This window comes from Carassius auratus, chromosome 7, assembly GCF_003368295.1.
Source record: "Carassius auratus strain Wakin chromosome 7, ASM336829v1, whole genome shotgun sequence".
NCBI classification, from domain to species: Eukaryota; Metazoa; Chordata; class Actinopteri; order Cypriniformes; family Cyprinidae; genus Carassius; species Carassius auratus.
Genome location: NC_039249.1, coordinates 2363704 through 2384313, shown reverse-complemented (window position 1 = coordinate 2384313; position 20610 = coordinate 2363704). Strand labels below are relative to the sequence as shown.

The 20610-nt window shown below is 34.5% G+C and overlaps 1 protein-coding gene and 1 pseudogene across 1 annotated transcript; one reads left to right on the top strand and one right to left on the bottom strand.

Moving 5' to 3' along the window:
* The first annotated feature begins 7454 nt into the window (after positions 1-7454).
* Positions 7455-8622, top strand: LOC113105466 (uncharacterized; annotated as a pseudogene).
* A 5102-nt stretch (positions 8623-13724) lies between these two features.
* Positions 13725-14222, bottom strand: LOC113105359 (protein shisa-9-like). Its single transcript, XM_026266400.1, has one exon. It carries the CDS (start codon positions 14199-14201, stop codon positions 13725-13727), a length of 477 nt encoding a protein of 158 aa, XP_026122185.1. The 5' UTR covers positions 14202-14222.
* Between the last annotated feature and the right edge of the window lie 6388 nt (positions 14223-20610).

Sequence of the window (20610 nt, the reverse complement as noted above, 5' to 3'; positions counted from 1 at the left end):
TTGAATAAATTTAATCCGATGTAACACCACATAAGTGTGTGTGATCACTTTTGCTATTTCTGTTATTACAGATCGTTTGATATGTATTTGTGCGTTTTAAACCTAGATCGCAGCAGCATCCTTCTATGAAGGATGTAAGCTGTCAAAAATACACAACTGTTAGCCAGTTACAGCAGTGGATGTTTACATCAGAGTCTACAATCAGCCTATTTGAACAGAGCATTCCGATGAGGGCGGTCGAAACAGTACGAAAATATCATATTACTTCTAAATTATTATTGTATATTTTTCTTGACCACATTATAAGTGGACCTCAGAGAATAGTAATTTTTTTTTTTTTTTTTATGTAAGCATACGTGAGAGGATATAATTTACAGTACAGGTTTTCAAATAGATTTTCTTCATATTTCTCAAATAAAATCTTGCACTAGCAGTTTCATGTGATCATAAAACTAGTACATCAGGAGTACCATAAAAATATTTCTTACAAATGTTATGCATACATTAACAACAGTATATCTACTGAAGTAACAAAATTAAACCCTATAATGCTAACAAAATTATGCCATTATCTCGAAATATGCCTGTGTAAATCCTATTTTACTCCAAATAAAACAATAAATGCATAAACTTACGAATTTAAGTCTTGTTGACCCCAGAAAAGATTTGTTTAATTAATATATTTTTAAATAAGGCAAATGATATGATGATTCTGTGGCTAATGTGTCAGTTTGAAAACTATTATATAGTATATGTATGAACAAAAATATATTTTGTAATTGCAAAACACTGAAGATTGGTTCAAATCAACTGAGCATACATATATACCAAACTGTATGTGAAAGTTTACATATCAGAATACACATATTTAAAGAACTTTTATGGCTTCTCAAGGCAAATAAAATTATGTATTTCCTCACAGTGTGTGGGTCACAGTCTTTTCCTTTCCTTTTTTTTATTTTATTTTTTATTTGTTTGTAAATAAGAGACCAATGAAAAAGCTGTAAGGGAACTGGCCAATCAGATGTTCACACCAGTATTTGTGTAACAAATGTTTAAAGAAATCATGCATCAAATATTCTAGAGACTATACAACTATACAGGTCAAGCAAAGTTATGAGCACAACAATATTCTGGTTTGACACTGTAAGAATATAATAAAATAAAAAATAAAAATAGTAGACCTATGTAATATTTTTTAGTAATGGGAACTGTAGGGAATTTAATAGTTAATTCTGCTTTCTTGATGGTTCTATTACCACTTGTTTTACATTTTAAAGAAAGAAATACATTTGGAAATAGGCAATGGAATTATTATTACATTTTATAATCCTCATCAGTTTGTTACCACATGATGATAATTTTATATATGAAAAACATAATACATGTTAACACAGACTTTTAATGACTTGACCGTTTATTATAATGAAATACTGTAAATGCAGCCTAGTAACTCTATACTGAAATGACCAAATATTTAATGATGACATGCTTCATTCATATGGCATCTTAAGGCAGAGAAAATGAAGGTTTTCCTCACAGTTTGTAGGTTTTTCTTTGAGGCATCGGCTTTGTTTCCCTATGTAGAATCAGGCACTTTGTCAATATTTAGTGGTTTTTAATCCACATTGCGTTCCATCCAAAAAGTATGTTCAAGAAGAAAACTTAATGAAAATGATTTGGTTCCAGTAGATTACCTTTAAAAATGTTTCAGTTGTTATTTGAAAATGTAATGCATGCACCAACAAACAAGCATGCTGTGTTTACAGGCCCATGGTGTGTTGTTGTGTATGCTTACTGTTTCGATAGCCTACTCTTTTGGTAAATTAATATAATTTATGTGTCATTCAGTGGCTCCACAGGTATGTTTTGGACTTAAGAATACTTGTATACTGTACCTATTGCTTCCAAGGAGGATCTTACAGTTTTGTTTTAATTATTAATTATGCTTTATAAGTGTTCTATCGGTTGTATAGCATTACTATTTTACTGTGTGGTTAACCTTTCCAAGCGATTCAGTAGGTGACCTCTCCAATTGAAACCGAACACTTTGCTAACCCATTTGTTATACCCAGGTTATTACGAAACACGTGACCAGGCTTTATACTGAAGATTATCACCACTGACCCAGAACCAATGATCAACCATAAAGCACAGACCAGTCCACAAATAAGCTGTCTAGGATGTTATAGTGTTATTTATAACACTATATTTATATTATTTATAATAACTTCCATATTTATTTGAGAACTTAGGCTCACCAGGTCAATATAGTTTTGCCTACAGTAGTTCAGAGTGTCATCCCATGTCTTATTCTGATGCACCAGAATGGGCTTAAACACCTCCATACATTAGAATGGAAAATAATTCATGCACATAGCATTGTGCAGTTTAGCAGTATGTCTGCTTGTGCATCCACACCGTTCAACAGCATTGTTCGGTTCCTTAATGTCCCAGTAGCATGGCCGCGGGAAGTGGGGGTGCTGGGGGTGCTGCAGCACCCCCTAGTGACGAAAGGGAGATAAAAAAAAAAAGTAGGCCTATTAAAATATTTTGCACAATTTATAAATTCCTTATGAATATTTTAGAAAATGATTTTGACACACGTAGGCTATTACGTATATATTTTGGATTTTAATTTCATATTTTGAGGCCTAATCAACACAGGTTCGGAAGTTACGCTGACAACGTCAGGCAGGCAGGTTTGGTCGCCGAGTAACGAGGTTTCCCGCTCGTTCCATGCAGAATACATCCATCTTTATATAATACAGCGCACCTCGACATTTGGACACCTGCAACCAGGGCAGGTAGCTCAGGTAAGAGCATTGTGCTGCCGCGCTTGTAACATTTATTTTTTTGGCAACAAGTGTGGGATCAGCTTTGACTAGCAAAGCAATTGTAAGTAGTACACTATAGTATTTTTGTAAGGTGGTGGGGATGGCGATGGAGAGTATTATTTCGTTCGTGTGTTCTTTGCGTAATGGTTGTGGAGAACTGTTAAATAACGTTTAAATAGTCTGAGATTATTTCCTTTTTGTTTGTGTAAAGAGGTTGGAGATGGAGACAAAAAGCTTTATACTGTGCGTGTGTTCTTTGCGTAATGGATGTGGAGAACTGTTCAATAAACAAATTGCTTAAATAGTCAGAGATTATTTCCTTGTGGTGTGCGTAAAAAGATTTTGGAGTTAATAGAGTTGCGTGTGAAATAAACGTGCAGTGACTCAAGCCAGCTGACCAAATCGATTGCATTGTTTTAGCGTTATTGTGAAGTTTGATTAATATTATATTTTGTTGTAATATTATTTGTTGTATCTAAATAAGTTGCATGTATGTATAGGCTATCTGAAATTTTAATGAAAGTAATTATTTCGTTTTCTTTCGATTATTAAACTATTATTTCTGATTCTGCTTCAGATTAATAGCGCATTGCGCATATCTGAGAACTGATGTCTGTGTGATGGCTGCAGACCCTGGCTGGCTGTGCACTGAAGTGTATATGACAATAAAGTAGTAAATCTCAATGTATTTATTTTTAAAATGTATTTTAAATAGGCCTATAGGCTCATAGGTTTTTTTGTCAAAAAAAAAAAAAAAAAAAAAAAAAAATCACAGCACCCCCTGTTCAAAATTACTTCCCGCGGCCCTGCCCAGTAGTCATTTTTTTATCCTTACCCCCAGACCAACTCCAGATTTTTAGGTTGTTAAAAATCATGTGCAGTCCAATCCTAAAATATACTTTTTTTTTTTATTCTGGATTACCGGAAAGCTGCCGTGCCTCTTCTTTATTGACAGTGGACAGGTCATCATGGTCCTCTCTGTATTATTTCTTTGCATTTTCCAGGTCATTATTTCTTTCACAAAGATGTGCTTCCTATAGAGACTAAAGTTGAGTCCAAAGAGACTCAAAAAAATGAACACAGTGACTGTAGCATTCATTACTATACAGATGATATACACTCTGCAGCCTTTGCGTGTGCTCAGCAATAAAGGTCTGTTTTTTTATATAAGACATGACAAAACAGAAAGGTACTGACCAACCAGCCTTTCAAGTTCTTAAGTTATTTGTTTTGCAAATGTCTAAACCAAATGTTATGTATCCAGACCAGATGGTGGATCAGCACCTAGAAAGGACCTCTACTGCCCAGAAAGACAGCGGAGACCAGGACAACTAGAGCCCCAGATACAGATCCCCTGTAAAGACCTTGTCTCAGAGGAGCACCAGGACAAGACCACAGGAAACAGTTGATTCTTCTGCACAATCTGACTTTGCTGAAGCCTGGAATTGAACTACTGGTTTCGTCGGGTCAGAGGAGAACTGGCCCCCCAACTGAGCCTGGTTTCTCCCAAGGTTTTTTTCTCCATTCTGTCACCAATGGAGTTTCGGTTCCTTGCCGCTGTCGCCTCTGGCTTGCTTAGTTGGGGAAACTTAATCTACAGCGAAATCATTGACTTGATTGCAAATAAATGCACAGACAGTATTTAAACTGAACAGAGATGACATGAACTGAATTCAATGATGAACTGCCTATAACAATCGTTTTGCATCGACACACTGTTTTCCTAATTGATTAATGTTGTTCAGTTGCTTTGACGCAATGTATTTTGTTTAAAGCGCTATATAAATAAAGGTGACTTGACTTGACTTATGCAAACAAAACATGTTAAATTAAGTAAAGCCTTGCTTTAAATTAAGTAAAGCCACGAGTAATAAATAATGTGATAAAGCAGAAAGATTTCTAAGAAATACAATTTGAAAGTTTCTTAGGTATAGCTTAGTTTTACATTTTAGCTAAGGTGTTCATTCAAGAGACTTAAAAATTACTAAAGAAAAATACATTTAGCAGCACTAACCATGAGCCTCAAAGAAGAGGAGTTATTTTGTGCATGAAGAAATGATGTGAGACCTAATACAGTAGGCGGAGACAATTGAAGCATTTCCTGTAGAGTCAATAGGAGGAAGTAGTTGTTCAGAGCAGACTGAGTTTTGCTATGGTGAACATCAGCGGATCAACATATGCAATGAGCTTTGCATGTCATTAGTAATACTAATAATTTGTTAAATAAAAAAATGCAGTACAAAAGTATAAAATTTAGGAAACAGAAAATGCTCAAAACAAGTGTTTTGATTAGTATAAAATGTATTTATACATTTACTGTTATGTGTATTTTTTTTTTTTTTTGACATATTTCAGATTCAGAACAAAGTTTTGACTATGCTTTAGACTTTAGACTAAAACAATGGCATGTGTTGTTTGCTTTTGAATGTTTGTGAATCAATGTTTAGATGTTTTCCAACCACAAGATTTACTCTCTTTCACAGCAACAAAACCACATGGTTTACCAAGCAGTATTCTCACGAGACACTTCTCTTACTGCAACAAATGCCCCTCCTTCTTCATAACGGTCATGACTGCAGAAATAACACATCTGAATAAATGTGAGAAATAACTGATGTTAAACAAAATTGTACTTGAGATTTGTGTACATTAACAATGTTAATTGTGTACATTGTACAATAACAATAACAAACATTACAATAACAAACATGCACAATAACAAACATTACAGATAAATTATACATTTAGTTTAAGAGTTTGTATTTGTCTCTGGACAAATTAAAAATTTGCTTTTGTATAACTTTTTGCAGGTGAAAAGCATTAAAAGTAAAAGCAAAAAGTAAAAAATATACTGTGTCAATTGAAAGATCAAAATTGTTAAAGCAAGGGGAGAATTTGATATTTGGATTGCATTTATAATAATAAACTTACATTACATTTAGAGGAAACAATACTTTCAGGTACAAAGAAATGTGAGCAACCATTCTGTTGTTGTTTGTTGTTTGCACAGGCGTAGCTTTGTGCAACATGCACTTGTGGTTTTGGACTTTGAGCCCAACCTACTGCTCAGTTTGCAGCCAAACTGTAAGAATGAGTAGTCAGAAAGCCCCAGCACACACAGCTCACATTGCTGTGGTCAGAAGTTTCCATACCAGCTTAAGTGTAATGTAAAAGCTGTTACTTTCAGAAATATGACAGTTGTCATCATGACCTGAAGGTGGAATGTCAACAAATGATCTGTTTTACAGTAAAAAAAAAACATCAAAACCATGCACCAAAACAATATAAATAAATTAATTGCATGTACAAGATAAACTGAATAACTGTCTTTATGCTCATTTTATAAATCCACAATTCCCACAAAAAATCGCATCCAGCTTTTTCCCTTTAATTGCACACATTGCAACCTTTTTTAGTAACTTTTTTAAGGAATACTAGGGTCAGATATGTCTTACTAATACTTATCCGTACAATAACAGTTTAAACCAAAACATAAAAAGCAAGCATATATGTACAGTATAAATGCTGTTAAATATGTGACACAGGACCACAGACAATCTAACTAAGGATTTTCAAGAATGTGAGATGAAAAAGCCACATCATATTAAAAATATAAGCCAAATAATAAGTTAATCCGTCAATCAATAAAAAGATAAATTTTGGGCTTCTATTATATCGTCTTAAATAGGTTCACTTTAGATATGCAGTCAATTGTAAAGAAAACAGCAACAATTAGCTCATTTCATTTGGCTATTCTTTAAAATATTATATCTTAATTAAAATATAATGTGCAAGGATACATAATTCATAATGAATGTTATAAAAAATAGGAATTGTCAAGTTTGATCTCATAGTGAGTATAAGGCCCATTGATTCAGTCTCTCTCTGAATATTTTTGAGAATAGAATCTCCTTCATTATATCTCGGCTTCTGTATTGGTTTTATTTTCTGTTACTGGATTGATAACATTGTGGTCATCACTGTATTGAACATACCTACTGAAGCATTATTTTGTTGAATCCATGAACTCAGCTGACATGATTCAGCACCATGGACAAGGACAAGTGGCACAATAGGGCACTCCAGCTCTACTTATTGTGTAGAAAAAATAAATAAAATGAGATTTAAAAACAAGTTTGATTAAGCTCTGCTCAGCCTACACAGCCTAGTAACCCATCTGCACAGGCCAAGCAACACCCCCTCAAATGGAGCTGTTGTGGTCTTAAAGACCAGTGAAGGCACATTTATTTCATTTGTTTTCCTCCAAGGTCATTTAAATTAATTTAAAATTCACAATTAAATAGAAAAAAAAATGTTAATTAAAATGGAACAAAATGATTGTGTCTGTACAATTAGTCTGAAATAATAAAAATTATAATCATTGCTTAAAGCGGTCATTTTAATTTTCTATTTTAAGTGACTTTTTTTAATATAAATTGATAATATTGTGTTTTCATTACTGGTGTTCATAAGAAGAACATTTTCCTTTGGTTGTGAGAATGTCACCTTACACCCAAAACCTACAGCCAATGAAATGTGACTTTGTCATATGAGAATATGCGAGAATAACCAATCACGTGTAGGAACAGTTTCCATTTGATTTAGTTACTTCGACTTTGCACCTCGCCATCTCTTATTCTTTCTTAGCGAATCAAAGCAACATGAGCACATTTTTATTCCTCACCTTTGTTTGTAAGTATGATTGATAGATTGAATTATCTGTTTAATGAATAGAATTATCCAGTTATGACATATGACATTTTTGAACAGATATTATCAGACATTCATTCAACGCAACTAAGATCCTAAAATTAATTTTAAATAAAATATTTGTATAACACATTTACTGCTTTTTCAATCCAGGTTGCATTGGAGCACAAAACATTCAGCAGCCAAGACTTTTGCAAACCTCTAAACTGGGTGATAACGTCACTATTGAGTGCTACTTGCCCAACAAAGATTTTAACAACATAGTGTGGTACAAGCAGGAGATGGGAAAGAAGCTTCAGCTAATTTCAAAAAGTTACATTTACCTGACAAGGGTTGATTTTGCTGATGGATATAATGATGGGCGTTTTAATGTAACAATAAGCACAGGCATTTATCATTTACACATTTCCTTGACAAAAAAGGAAGATATAGCAACATACTTTTGTGGACTGATATCTTTAGGAGAACTGGATTTTGGACCTGGAACATTTTTGATGCTTAACGGTATGTTTAACTGATGTTGATGTTAAAAATAATAAATATTGGTTATAATTAAGGGACTATAAAAGTTATAATAGCATAATGAAAATATTTGTTTTAAATGGCTTTTTGATTTGATTTAAAGAAGAGCACACCACAACAACAGTTCTTCAGGAGCCTATTTCAGATAAAGTTCACATTGGGGACAACATTACTCTCTCATGTGTAGAGTCCAAACGGTGGATAAGAAATGTAAAGGAGCACGCCAAGCTTACTGGTTCAGAGAGGCTGCAGAAGAATCCAGTCCTAGCATCATTTACACTGATGATGTAAAGAAACATGAAGAGATCTGTGAGGATTACTCTACTGCACAAACCTGCATTTACACCCTCACAAAGAGGAACCTCAGCCTTTCTGATGCTGGGACTTACTACTGTGCTGTACTCGCATGCGACAAGATCGTGTTTGGAAATGGAACTTCTTTGAAAATCAGCTCAATAACTGGTAAAGTGTTCAATTATATTAAGTGAAATACAATTTGTTTATAAATATTTTCACTTTGTTTGGTAATAATGTTATCATGTCAGTATAATTGTTTGTGCTGTATGAAATTATGACAAACATTACAAATAACAAAACATTACAAGTTACATTTAACATAATAAATGTCTGTTTATGTACAGCCTACTACTGCATCACTCAAGTAGTTTTTATACAACTTTAGTAAAAAAAAAAAAAAGAAATACAAATGTATCTTTAATACAGGTTTTCAAACTAAATAGCGGAGGGTTGTTTTTTTAAACTAAGTTAGCAAGAATTATTACCATTAAGATTTTCAAAGTGTTTTCATGTTTTAAAACATTCAATATTTAATTTCCTTGCAGATTTTTATAACTGCCTCAGCTTTTTCTTAATTAAGAAGCAGACTAGCTGATATGGACGCAAGAGAATGTGTTTTAATCCAGATGAACTTAATAGTCTATTTGAAGGGCAGGTATTGTTGGTAAGGCAAATAATATTTGTTCAACTTTTATTTTTGTACTCAAAAGTATCATAGTACACAATATGTGAGAATTCAGATTTGTTTTAGCCTTTGTTATTTCACTTCTTTTGCATGCACACAGTAGATATCTATAAAACAAAGGGAACATAATGACCCTACAAAGAATATAGTCTGTTATTTCTGTATATACTGTATTGTAAGAGTCAGAAAGTTTTGTATTAGATCATCATGTCAAGTACAGCAGCAGCCCGCACAAATCCCTCTCAGCCAGAGGACAAACACACGGCTAGGGAAAAGCCCAAAGAGAGAGGTAATGAGTAGTTTTGTCAGAGAGCACGGAACCTCACGTTAACCTGAGAGGAACAGGAGGGCCTTGAAGTCACGATGGAGATGAGAGAGAGGCAGGGGGCCAACAGGACGCAAATGTCAGTGCACATGCACCCACTAAGACTCAACCATGCGGGAGAGACGTCTCCAGAATCTGAGAGACACAAAGACACACTTGTACATAACACACGAACACAGTGCACAGCAATGAGCAGCCACATCTCATTCAAGTCAAATGAGTTCAGACAATTTAGAGCCACCGGAAAGACACAGGTTAAAATCTGACAAACAAGCTCAGGAGTATGAAGGAGTGGGGGATATATATTTCATATATATACGGAGTCCTGTCAGTGAATTGCCTTTCTTTTATAGCCTTGAAGTTTTTTCATCTTTTTCTGTTCTGCAGTATCCTGAAGAGTGACCTCAAAGACCGTTCCAGGGGTTTTCAAACGGTTTAATGCCAAGGACACCCAAACATGAGATATGATTTAGACAACTATATGCTTTTATCTAAAGAGACTCGTGTATGAAAGACAGTTATGGAAATAACAGATTGATGTTATAGTGACAAAGCTGTTTCCAAAATTGGGAATTATTAACATTCGACTGTCATTGTGCTATAAAACAATGAATTAATTAATTATCAGAAAAATATTTGCATGTCATGCCATGTATATTTTCTTTCTGCCTGTAATATTCCAATATAAACTTGTTAAATGAATTTGTAGTTTTGATTCATTTGTTTAGCACTTTTCATAATATCATTCCTTAAAAGAAAACAATGCCAAACAATAAAGATGACAGTGGCAAGGAAAAACTCTACAAGACATTATGTAAATCTAGTGTTGTTTTTCTTATACATTTTGAGCTGTTTCTCCTCAAATTTCCACAGGCTCTGCAAACTTCTGAAGGGCATGCAAGGAAACCCAGATTCAATTAAAAGTGCAACTGTACGTGACAGCTAGTGATCAATGGGAAAAGACATTTGGGCTTTGACTTTTTGAGAACTACTCATGAATTGTATGGAGAGTAAGTAAACATAAGTAAACATATTCAGTTGTCTGTTTTAAGCAGGTGATTGGAATGTGAATATGTGTTGTTTCTTCCACAGTATTTTACACACTTTTACCTACAATAATCGTCCAACCTAATTATCAGTATAACAATTTTAGGTTGCATTCAAAATCCAGTTGGCTAAACTGAATCTGTGCCAGATCCGGAAGGTCTCACATTATATAAATGTGATATCTCAAGGATTTCTGCCCCTTAGGACACCCATATGGTGGAGTCCCTTGACCAGCATGACAATGATTTTCTTTAACTGTAGATTGGATATTGTTTGGCATAGAATCTTGCCTTTGGCCTCAGTGTGCTGTTGAAGATGTGATCTGAATCATATATTACAGTATCTACAGTGAATTGTCTCACATAATCATGACTCACATTCTGTGTGTTGTCTATGTTCTCCCGCCCCCTTCTTATGTCCGTTATTTAAATTAATGTAGGCCATTCCTGTACCTACATGACTAAACTAAACTACAAAGTATAGATGGAGTGTATACGTTAAGTCTGACAGAGAAGATCTGCTTTTCTCTTCTCTGTTTGACTGTGGTTGGAGAGTTTGGGGTAATATAATACATTCGTAAATATTAAGGCATGACTGGAAATGGAATGGAAATTATTTAGGAGCCCAATTCAACAACCATTTGACATGTGGGCAAAATGTTTGCTGTTCTTTTTAATGGTGTGAATAGAAGTGTATAAATTAGTTCTGCGAAGTCTAGCAGTAGCCTCAAAAGGAGGTAATCTGTAGTGAAGTTGGTTTAATCTTAAAGCAGAGTCTTAATCATAGCAGAACTCTTAATCGTGTAAGAAGAGTTAATCTGGTGCGCAGTGTTCAGCGTGTGGGAAATGCTTTTGGAGAGGTGTTAAACTCGGAAAAGTGCTAATCTTCGGATGAGTAATTTTGTCCTCCAAATGTGTTCATCTCGATAGGGCTGTTTGCATTATTAGGTCATTTCTTGTCTAAAATGGGGTACGGCGAAATGCTGGGAGAATTATAAATTCTCTCTATTTTGTTATATTGCTCATGACAGTTAATTTGATATTCATGAAGGGATTTTGAATATGTAGAACGATGAGAACAAAGGTTTGATTTGATGTTTGGAGAGAACGGAACACAGAAGGAGAACTGAGACATAAGAAAGAAATATTCAGGTTGGATGGGGTTAGCTTTTTAATATGTCATGAATATTAAAATAACCTTAGGACAACACTCTAAAAAATTCTTCCACTCTTTTTATGTCTCTACAGATTATTGCTAAATTCAGATGAGCAGCATTCATATGAATGGCTTTAGTCTTGGCTGGATGCTGTTACCTGGTCTTTGGTTTACTACTGTATATGATACAGCTGTTAAAGCTGGCTAAAAAATATGCTTGACCAAAATAGCCAAAACAAGCACTTTTAACATCAAAAAGGCATTGAATCTTCTGTAATTTTTCAGCTCTGTTTCAAAAGTTAGTGAGCTGTCTATCTAGACAGCATTTTGAGACAAAGGTCTGCTTCTGGTGTGAAGTCTTTTCCAAAAACAAAATGTTATGTTCCTTTAATTCACTTTCTTTAAACCAAAATTTAAAGGGACAGCTCATTCAAAAATGAAATTCTGGCATTAATTACTCGCCCTCATGTCGTTCCAAACCTGTGAATCTTTCATTCATTTTCAGAACACAAATGAAGATATTTTGGATAAAATCCAAGAGCTTTTTGACCCTCCATAGACAGCAATAGAAACTACCACCTTCAGTAAAACAGTGACATCAGAGGTTCAACCATACTTTTATGATGCTATTTTTTTTGCATGCAATATTTCTGCAATAAGTTATTGTTTTTAAGTACAAGTGCTTCTCAATAAATTAGAATGTCATGTAAAGTTAATGTATTTCAGTAATTCAACTCAAACTGTGAAATTGTGTTATTAAATAAATTCAATGCACACAGACTGAAGTAGTTTAAGTCTTTGGTTATTTTAATTGTGATTATGTTGGCTCACATTTAACAAAACCCACCAATTCTCCAATCTCAACCAATTAGAATATGGTGACATGCCAATCAACTAATCAACTCAAAACACCTGCAAAGTTTTCATGAGTCTTCAAAATGTCTCCCAGCTTGGTTTACAAGGCACAATCATTGGGAAGACTGATGATCTGACAGTTGTCCAGAAGACAATCATTGACACCCTTCACAAGGAGGGTAAGCCACAAATATTCATTGCCACAGAAGCTGGCTGTTCACAGAGTGCTGTATCCAAGCATGTTAACAGAAAGTTGAGTGTCAAAGTGTTAAGAAGAAGCTCATAGCCCAATTTGCTTGAAGTCCAGTGTTAAGTTTCCACAGTCTGTGATGATTTGGGGTGCAATGTCATCTGCTTGTGTCAGTCCATTGTGTTTTCTGAAAACCAAAGTCACTGCACCTGTTTACCAATAACTTTTGGAGAACTTCATGCTTCCTTCTGCTGACCAGCTTTTTGAAGATGCTGATTTCATTTTCCAGAAGGGTTTGGCACCTGCTCACACTGCTAAAAGCACCAAAAGATGGTTAAATGATAATGATGTTGGTGTGCTTGAGTGGCAGACCTGAACCCCATACAGAATCTATGAGGTAATGTCAAGAGGAAAATGAGAAACAAGAGACCAAACAATGCACATGAGCTGAAGGCCACTGTCAAAGAAACCTGGGCTTCCATACCACCTCAGCAGTGCCACAAACTGATCACCTCCATGCCACGCCGAACTGAGGCAGTGATTAAAGCAAAAGGAGCCCAGACCAAGTACTGAGCACATGTACAGTAAATGAACATACTTTCCATACTTTTTTTTTTTTTTTATTGGTCTTATGAAGTATTCTAATTTGTTAAATGTGAGTTAAAATCATCACAATTAAAATAACCAGACATAAACTTCTTCAGTCTGTGTGCATTTAATTTATTTAATAAAGTTTTTAAGTTGATTTTTTCTATGACATTCTAATTTATTGAGAAGCACCTGTATGCTAAAGTGTAAATCGTTTTCACAAGGGAGTCCCAGAATTTACTGTGAAAATGACCAAGAAAGGCAGTCAAGCCATGTGACATATCAACTATGTTAAGTGTGGGGGGTAAGTTACTTTTTAAAATAATATATTACATTATTGAGTTACACCCTAAAAAAGTAACTTATTGTGTTAAAGTTACTTTTAATGGAAAGTAATTTGTTGCATTACTTTTTCTTTACCAGTTCTCATCTGGACTGGGCTGGCTTGTTTGTTTTTACATAAAAAAGCTCTTGTAGCAGCTCACTAGATTTTGTTACCGAGCTCATTTCCACTCACCTGGAGTTACTGAGATCATTCTGGACTCCACGGCTCTTTTCCAGCCCCAGTTTGGTGAAGATTCCCACTAGGACCATGATGGCCACCACACCGCAGATTATGTACACAATCATGTGAGTCCGATCCCGCTCATGGTCTGGCTGCACCTCAGTGTTGGTGGCCACTGGTTTTCCTGTGTTGGCCCAAATTGGAGTATCATAGTTGGAGCAGGAAGTCTGATCCAGTCGTTGCTGACGGAACTGACAGCAGAACCGATAGAAACAGGTGCCGCAACAGTACAGGAAGATACCTGCATTACAGTTAAAGGGAGGGTCCCACTGGCCCATGACATCATAGTAACCCCGACAGCGGGTGCCAGTGGACGGCACAGTGTCCTCCTCCACCTCTGCAGGTGTGGTCGAAGTTGGAGGCCCCTCTGATGTCACAGAAATCAACAGAGGATCTATAGTCTGATTGGCTGTTTGGATGTCCATATCAGTAGAAGTCTCGTCCTGTGTTTTAGCAGCCCGTCCCACGATGGAGAGTGAGAGTGAGAGCAGAATGTAGTAAAAAACTATTTCCAGCCATGCTTCACCCGACACACTGCGCCAACTGCTTCACCTCACTTTAAGAGAAGATACCTAGCAGAAATATTAAAAGAAGAGTTCTAGCAAGTGCTGAATTACTTTCACACAATTACAGCTATGGTCAAAGAAATGTTTAAAAGATTAATTCATGGATTTAAAAATATTCTATTTAAAAAAAAAATGTATAAAAAATGTGTTATAATGAATATTAAATATTCTTTTTTTTTTTTAATGAATGCTTTCATTTAACTTTTTTTCAGTTCATAAAATTCTATTTTAACCAAATATAATATGGTTTAAGTACTTAAAACTGAAAAATGGTATAGTAAAAAAATATTTTTTTCAATTACAACAATTACCTTTGTGTCTTTTGAGAAAGAAAATAACTATTTGGACATTTGCCGTCTCGCTCTGGTGCTTTCCAGATATACATCTCGTTTTGTATCCATTCACTGTTCAACACTTGTTGTCCATGCTCACCAGTGAAACTTCTGTAAACAACCAGTCAAAGTAATTTACCATTAAAAATCCTTCCCGAGGAGCAAGTAAAGCCACAGACAGGTGTTTTAATCCACAGCGATCCACTCAGACTGCTGTCTCTGAGCCTTATGTAGGGCAACAGTACGGGATTCAAATTAAAACTCCTCCTTTCTGTTCTCAGCATATCACAGAGAGAGAGAGAGAGAACGAAAGAGAGAGGGGGATTGAGAGAGAGAGAGAGGTGGGGGCAGCTGCTGGTTATAGGGTGAAAGGGGAGGAGACACTGAAGAGCTTAATTGAGAGTGAAATAGAACATGCAAAAAATAAATGAATAGTTTTATTGTCCAGCCATCTCTATCATGACTTAAGGTTCATGTTGTGTATTATTATTTTCTGTGTGAGTTGGTTTTGTAATATCTGATTATCTGATTAATAGCAGAAAATAGATTATAGCTTGTAAGGTCTTATTCATGACTAACTCTAATTACTCTAAAAATGTAATTTATGTTTTTTATTCTACATGTTTAGAGAGGAATATACAAGATACAGGAAGAGCAAAGCTGGCTCCAAAAGTAAAAGAAAAATTTATGTTTTCACCACAGGTGACGTTTTGAGCTTAAAAGCTTTCAAGATAGCACCATTCAAAGTTTGGGGTCATTAATGTTTTATTATTATAATATTTTTTTTAAGAAATCAATCTTTTTTCTGCAAAAAAGTGTTAATGCAGATTAAAATGAATTGTATTTAATTTTTTAATCAAAAGTGACAGTTAAGACATCAAAGAATTCCCCCAAAATGGATTACAGTTTCCACAAAAATATTAACTGTTATCAAAATGCATAATATTAAGAAATGTTTCATGAGCACCAAAACAGCATATTAAAATGAAAGACAAAAACTGGAGAAAATTCAGCTTTGCAGTAAAAATATTTAACAATATTGCATTATATTTATATTTAAATAAATGCAGCATTTGTGAACATAAGACTTTTTTTTTTTTTTTTTTTTTGAAAAGTTCAATCTTACCAACCTCAGATGTTCGAAAATGTACAGTACATGAAATATGTAAACAAAATCAGTTTATCTTTTGTTGGTGTTTTTGTATTAATTTAATTATTAGTTTTTAGTTTTTAATGTAACTTGGTTTTAATTCAAATTGATCATTTAACATAAATTGTATTATAAACAGCTAGTTTTGGTTGCTTGTAATGTATACTGTTCCACACGCCACAATCTGAAAACTGTGTTCAACATCAAATAGACCAGGAACATGAATTTACATCTGACATATTTTGATGCAAAGTCCTCTTGAAGTGTCCCCCACCCCTGTCCATCAGAACATCAGTATTCACCATGTCTTATATCCATTCTTCTGCAGCGCTGTATGAACTAAACAGAAACACAAAAACAGAAAATGTCCTGACTGTCCAATGTCAAAATATCAATGATTAGACCAACTATTTGAATTTTTACAAGGTTATTGCAGTTTTTCTGCAGTCCTCTTCCATTCTTCACGTACAGTGAAGTTGTGAAGGGCTCTGAGGGGACTTGTGTCTTTGATCAGCTCTCTACACAGGGTTTGAGATGTGACAAACATAACCTGGAGATCTGAAGAGAGGAAGGAGGACAGGATGAATAAGGCGTCTCAAGGATCTCTTTGGTCGTCTCAAACTAAGTTTTTTCTTTTTTCAATCTATATCTCCTACTTTGCCCTTTTTGTCTCTCCTTTTTGAAAACGCAAAGCATCTTGATGACCTTAAAGTCGAAATACTTATACACGGTTACATTTATTTTTGATGATTACAAGCATTATTTGTCTTTTTGCCTCATCACTCAGGCTTCTCTGTCATATCCAGGTCCACACTGATTTTTTTTCTCAGCAGATTTTTAAAAGTACTTCAGTAGAATTAGCAAACGGGTATCAAAAATGATTTAAATTAAGCTTAGGGGACTGACTACACACTTACTGATAGCTGAAGGAATTGTCAGATTAGTCAAAGTGTTTAATAAATGAACACAAGGGGTGTATGAAGACTTGGGAGAGTCCAAATACAGCGCATGAGTCATGTGGACCGATTTATGATACTTTGATGGTGCTTTTCTGATGTAAAAACATCTTAGACCAGCCTGAGCTGGTTTGTTGATCTTAGCCTGGTCAGACTATAGTCTGATGGATGGTTTTAAAAAGGTGCATCAATGCAATGCAATGCATCAAAAGACAATAGAACCCATTATTATTAGTGATCATGCTTATATTTGTGATTTACTCCAAGTGTTCACACTACTTTCTGACACGAGGGAAAATTAAATATTCAATGGACATGTTGTTACGCACATTATTATCCTTATTCATTGTAATTGCATGGAAAAGAGTGGCCAGTATAGAGTTCAGAACAGTGTCTTTTGTGTTTGACAGAGAGATATTAACAGATGCACAGCACTCTCCTCTCTAGATATTTAGTTATATGGAAGATATATTATTCAGTCTCTCTACTGCATAAAATGAAAGGAATATGAGATCAGGCTATTTAAAAAAAGAATAGATGAAGAATTGAAGCAGTGCAGTAGTGTGTACTAGTATTGATGGAAAGGGCAACAACTGTAGACTGTTGTGATTTGTAACCAAGATTGAATTATACATTGAATTATAAGGTGTCGTTGTTACAATGTAATTACATAAATAGTCATTTACCACATCTTCTCATGCACATATGTTAGTTGCTTGTAATTATGCACAATTCACTGTTATTAATATAAATAATAAATTTAACATACATTGTAAATATTTAGCAACGTAATTATATTCAGGTGCAATGTATGTGATGTCATATAGCCTAGTCAAAGAGAATTTGCCCTTTTCTCCCCAAAGTCCCAAATTAGCACAACACCCACTGTTCTTGGGCTATCTGCTAATGTACAGTAGTATTGACTATCAGTCAGTGCTGACACTGCTGAATGATCTATATCCAATTGCACATGCTGCATGTGAAGCAGTAGGGCCATTCTTCCATTCAGTACACATACACTGATACTACCATGGCAAAAGAAATCGGGAAAACAGAGTCGAAGAGAGAAACAGAAACAGAGAGAACAGAAACATAACTAAGTAAAAAATTACACACAGTAGCTATAGGTGGAAAGAAAGAAATAAGAAAGAAAGAAATAAAGAAAGAAAGAGAATTTTCAGTGCAAACATTTTTGATGATTAAACCAGTCATATGCCCTTTTATGACTATAAAACCTCTGGTGAATTGTGTGTATTTTAATGTCTCATAAACAGTCAGGTCTGTTTGAGGTCTCTGCAGACTCTCTGTCAAACTTGACCTTTACCAAGTGAAAAGAGATGCAAATAGCCAGTCACTCCACTGTGCTTGAGTTCTTTATTATTGTAAATTGGTTTAGAAGCACCTGGATCCATTGAGAAAACCTGCCACTCATCTCAGAATTTCAATAATATGATTTACTTGCTCTTTTTACTCGCTCCTCACAACTTTCCTAGGTTTCGTTTCTTTTAACCTACACTTTGATGGGTCTAAAATCTTAGTATCGCTTCACATTGTGATTATAGCAAAACTACGGGATTAGTTTCACAATAAATGCACTTGCATCAGCAAGTTTATTTTTAGCCTTGGCCTGAAAGCATGTTTCAAATGTCCAGCGGAATGAAAATATTGAAGACACGTGGGATTTCTATGCTAGGGGACTCTTCTTTTTCCCTGCGGTTTAAGAACTAGATTAAAGCAGCACTAAGGTTTAAAAGGTTTTCAAGTTTTTAAAGGAAAATATTGAGTCATTTTTAATCTCCCAGTCTGGAATATGTACATCTTAAGCGCATTAGACAGGGGACTTTGATTGAATTATCTATTTCGTCATCTCTCTAAATTGAGCTTTACACTAGCTCATCATTACAGTGACATGAGATCTACAACTTTTTCTCTCTACTTTTAAAACCTTCTTTTACTTTTATTTTATTTGTTTAAATAATAATAAATAAATAAATAAATAAATAAATAATAGTGCTGTAAAATGATTATTCACGATTAATCTCATCCAAAATAAATGTTTTGTTTACATAATATAGTTATGTGTGTGTACTATGTATATTATTATGTATATACAAATACACACACATACAGTTTATATTTAGTATATATTAACATGTATATATTAATATTCATATATTTAATTTATATATAGATAGATAGATAGATAGTAATATTATACATTTTATTAAAATATTTTTAATATAAAAACATAACATATTTTATTAAATATATACATACATGTGTGACTATTTATATAAATGTAATAATATAAACAGTACACATACATATATTACGTAAACAAAAAACCTTTATTTTGGATGAGATTAATCGTGATTAATCATTTGGACATCACTAATAAAGACATAAAAGATAAATAAAAAAGATAAATTTGAAATGAAATCTGAATTAATAGTATGGTAGTGATCATCTAATTTTACTACACATATATTTTTCATTGTGCGTATGAAAAAGCATAATACAAAACGACTCATAAATAGTCAAATATATTTAAAAAAAATTAATTGCTTTAGAACTATTATTAATAAGTTGTTGTTAATGTTATTATTATTCATGCTTATTACATATCTAATAAATACAAACAAAGTAAAAGTTTCTGAAAATGTAAGGTCAGATCTCTTGATTAATTTTAAATCTCTGAAAATATACATTGATTCTAGTGCTGATAGTAATGTTGAATGAGTCAACATAGTTTAGTCATTGTAGCACTTAAAAGAATTGAAAATAGTTATACTTAAGCTGCACATAAGGAAGACTGAGGCCAGTTTGAGAGCCATTAAAGGTATTTTTCAACTATTTATTTATAATTCTGACAAGTGCTTTAGTGCTGAATTTTTCACATATTTAGAGTGCATGTCTGATATCTCTTTATGTGCAACCCAGTCTCATATAAAAACGTACCCTGACTACGTTGGTCCAAAGTGCAAAACGTAGAGGGGTTACAATAATGGCCCTTGAATTGTATGACTGTTACGTTTTTTTTTGCCAATTCTTTTCCTATTGTTAGCGTCCAAGTCACGTGACTTTCAAGATTCCGACCGTGAGAACAAAAAAACATGGCGGACATTTCTCTCATTTTTAGTGAAAAAAATCAATATTTTGAGTTAGTCTCTGCATAAAATAAGTTTTGATTACATTTCTAGCGAGAAATATATATATTATTTTCAGAATATTCACTCAGTGGATGTACATAATCACTCGCTTGTTCGTTGTTGCGAAGATTTTACTGATTTCGCCGAATAACGTGAAACTGCAACGTTTTGGTTGCTATGGACGCTGCTATCGCCTAGCATAGCTGTGGCCCCAGATTCCACATACTCTTCCTTGCGATTTCGCTCCGTCTGACAGATCAAACCCCTGCCCACTATATGCGTTTCTTCCGAGCGGCAACCTCACGCTCTCTCTCGTGAAGCCAATAAAGAAGTGACTAAAACTGCAATTCATCGACCGGCCGCTTGAGGCTGGTTGCAGAAGGGAGTCATTCCCATAGAGTCCTCGTGTTAAAATGCCCAACTTTACAGCAGAAAAAAAACGTTTACAGCCTGGTTCAAAAATGATTTTGGTCTACATTGCTAATTTTGCCCTTCATGACAACTGTGAGGGGGTGATTTTTTTTATAACTCATCCGTTTAAATTATATTAAGCCTTAAAGTTCTGCATAATTAAGGGCGTGGCCACTTGAGTGACAGGTGGATTGCCGCTGCTGACAATGCCGTCGCGATAGGTGGGCGTGGCTTCAGCAATCAGCTCCCGCCTTTTTGCCCATTTTCGAT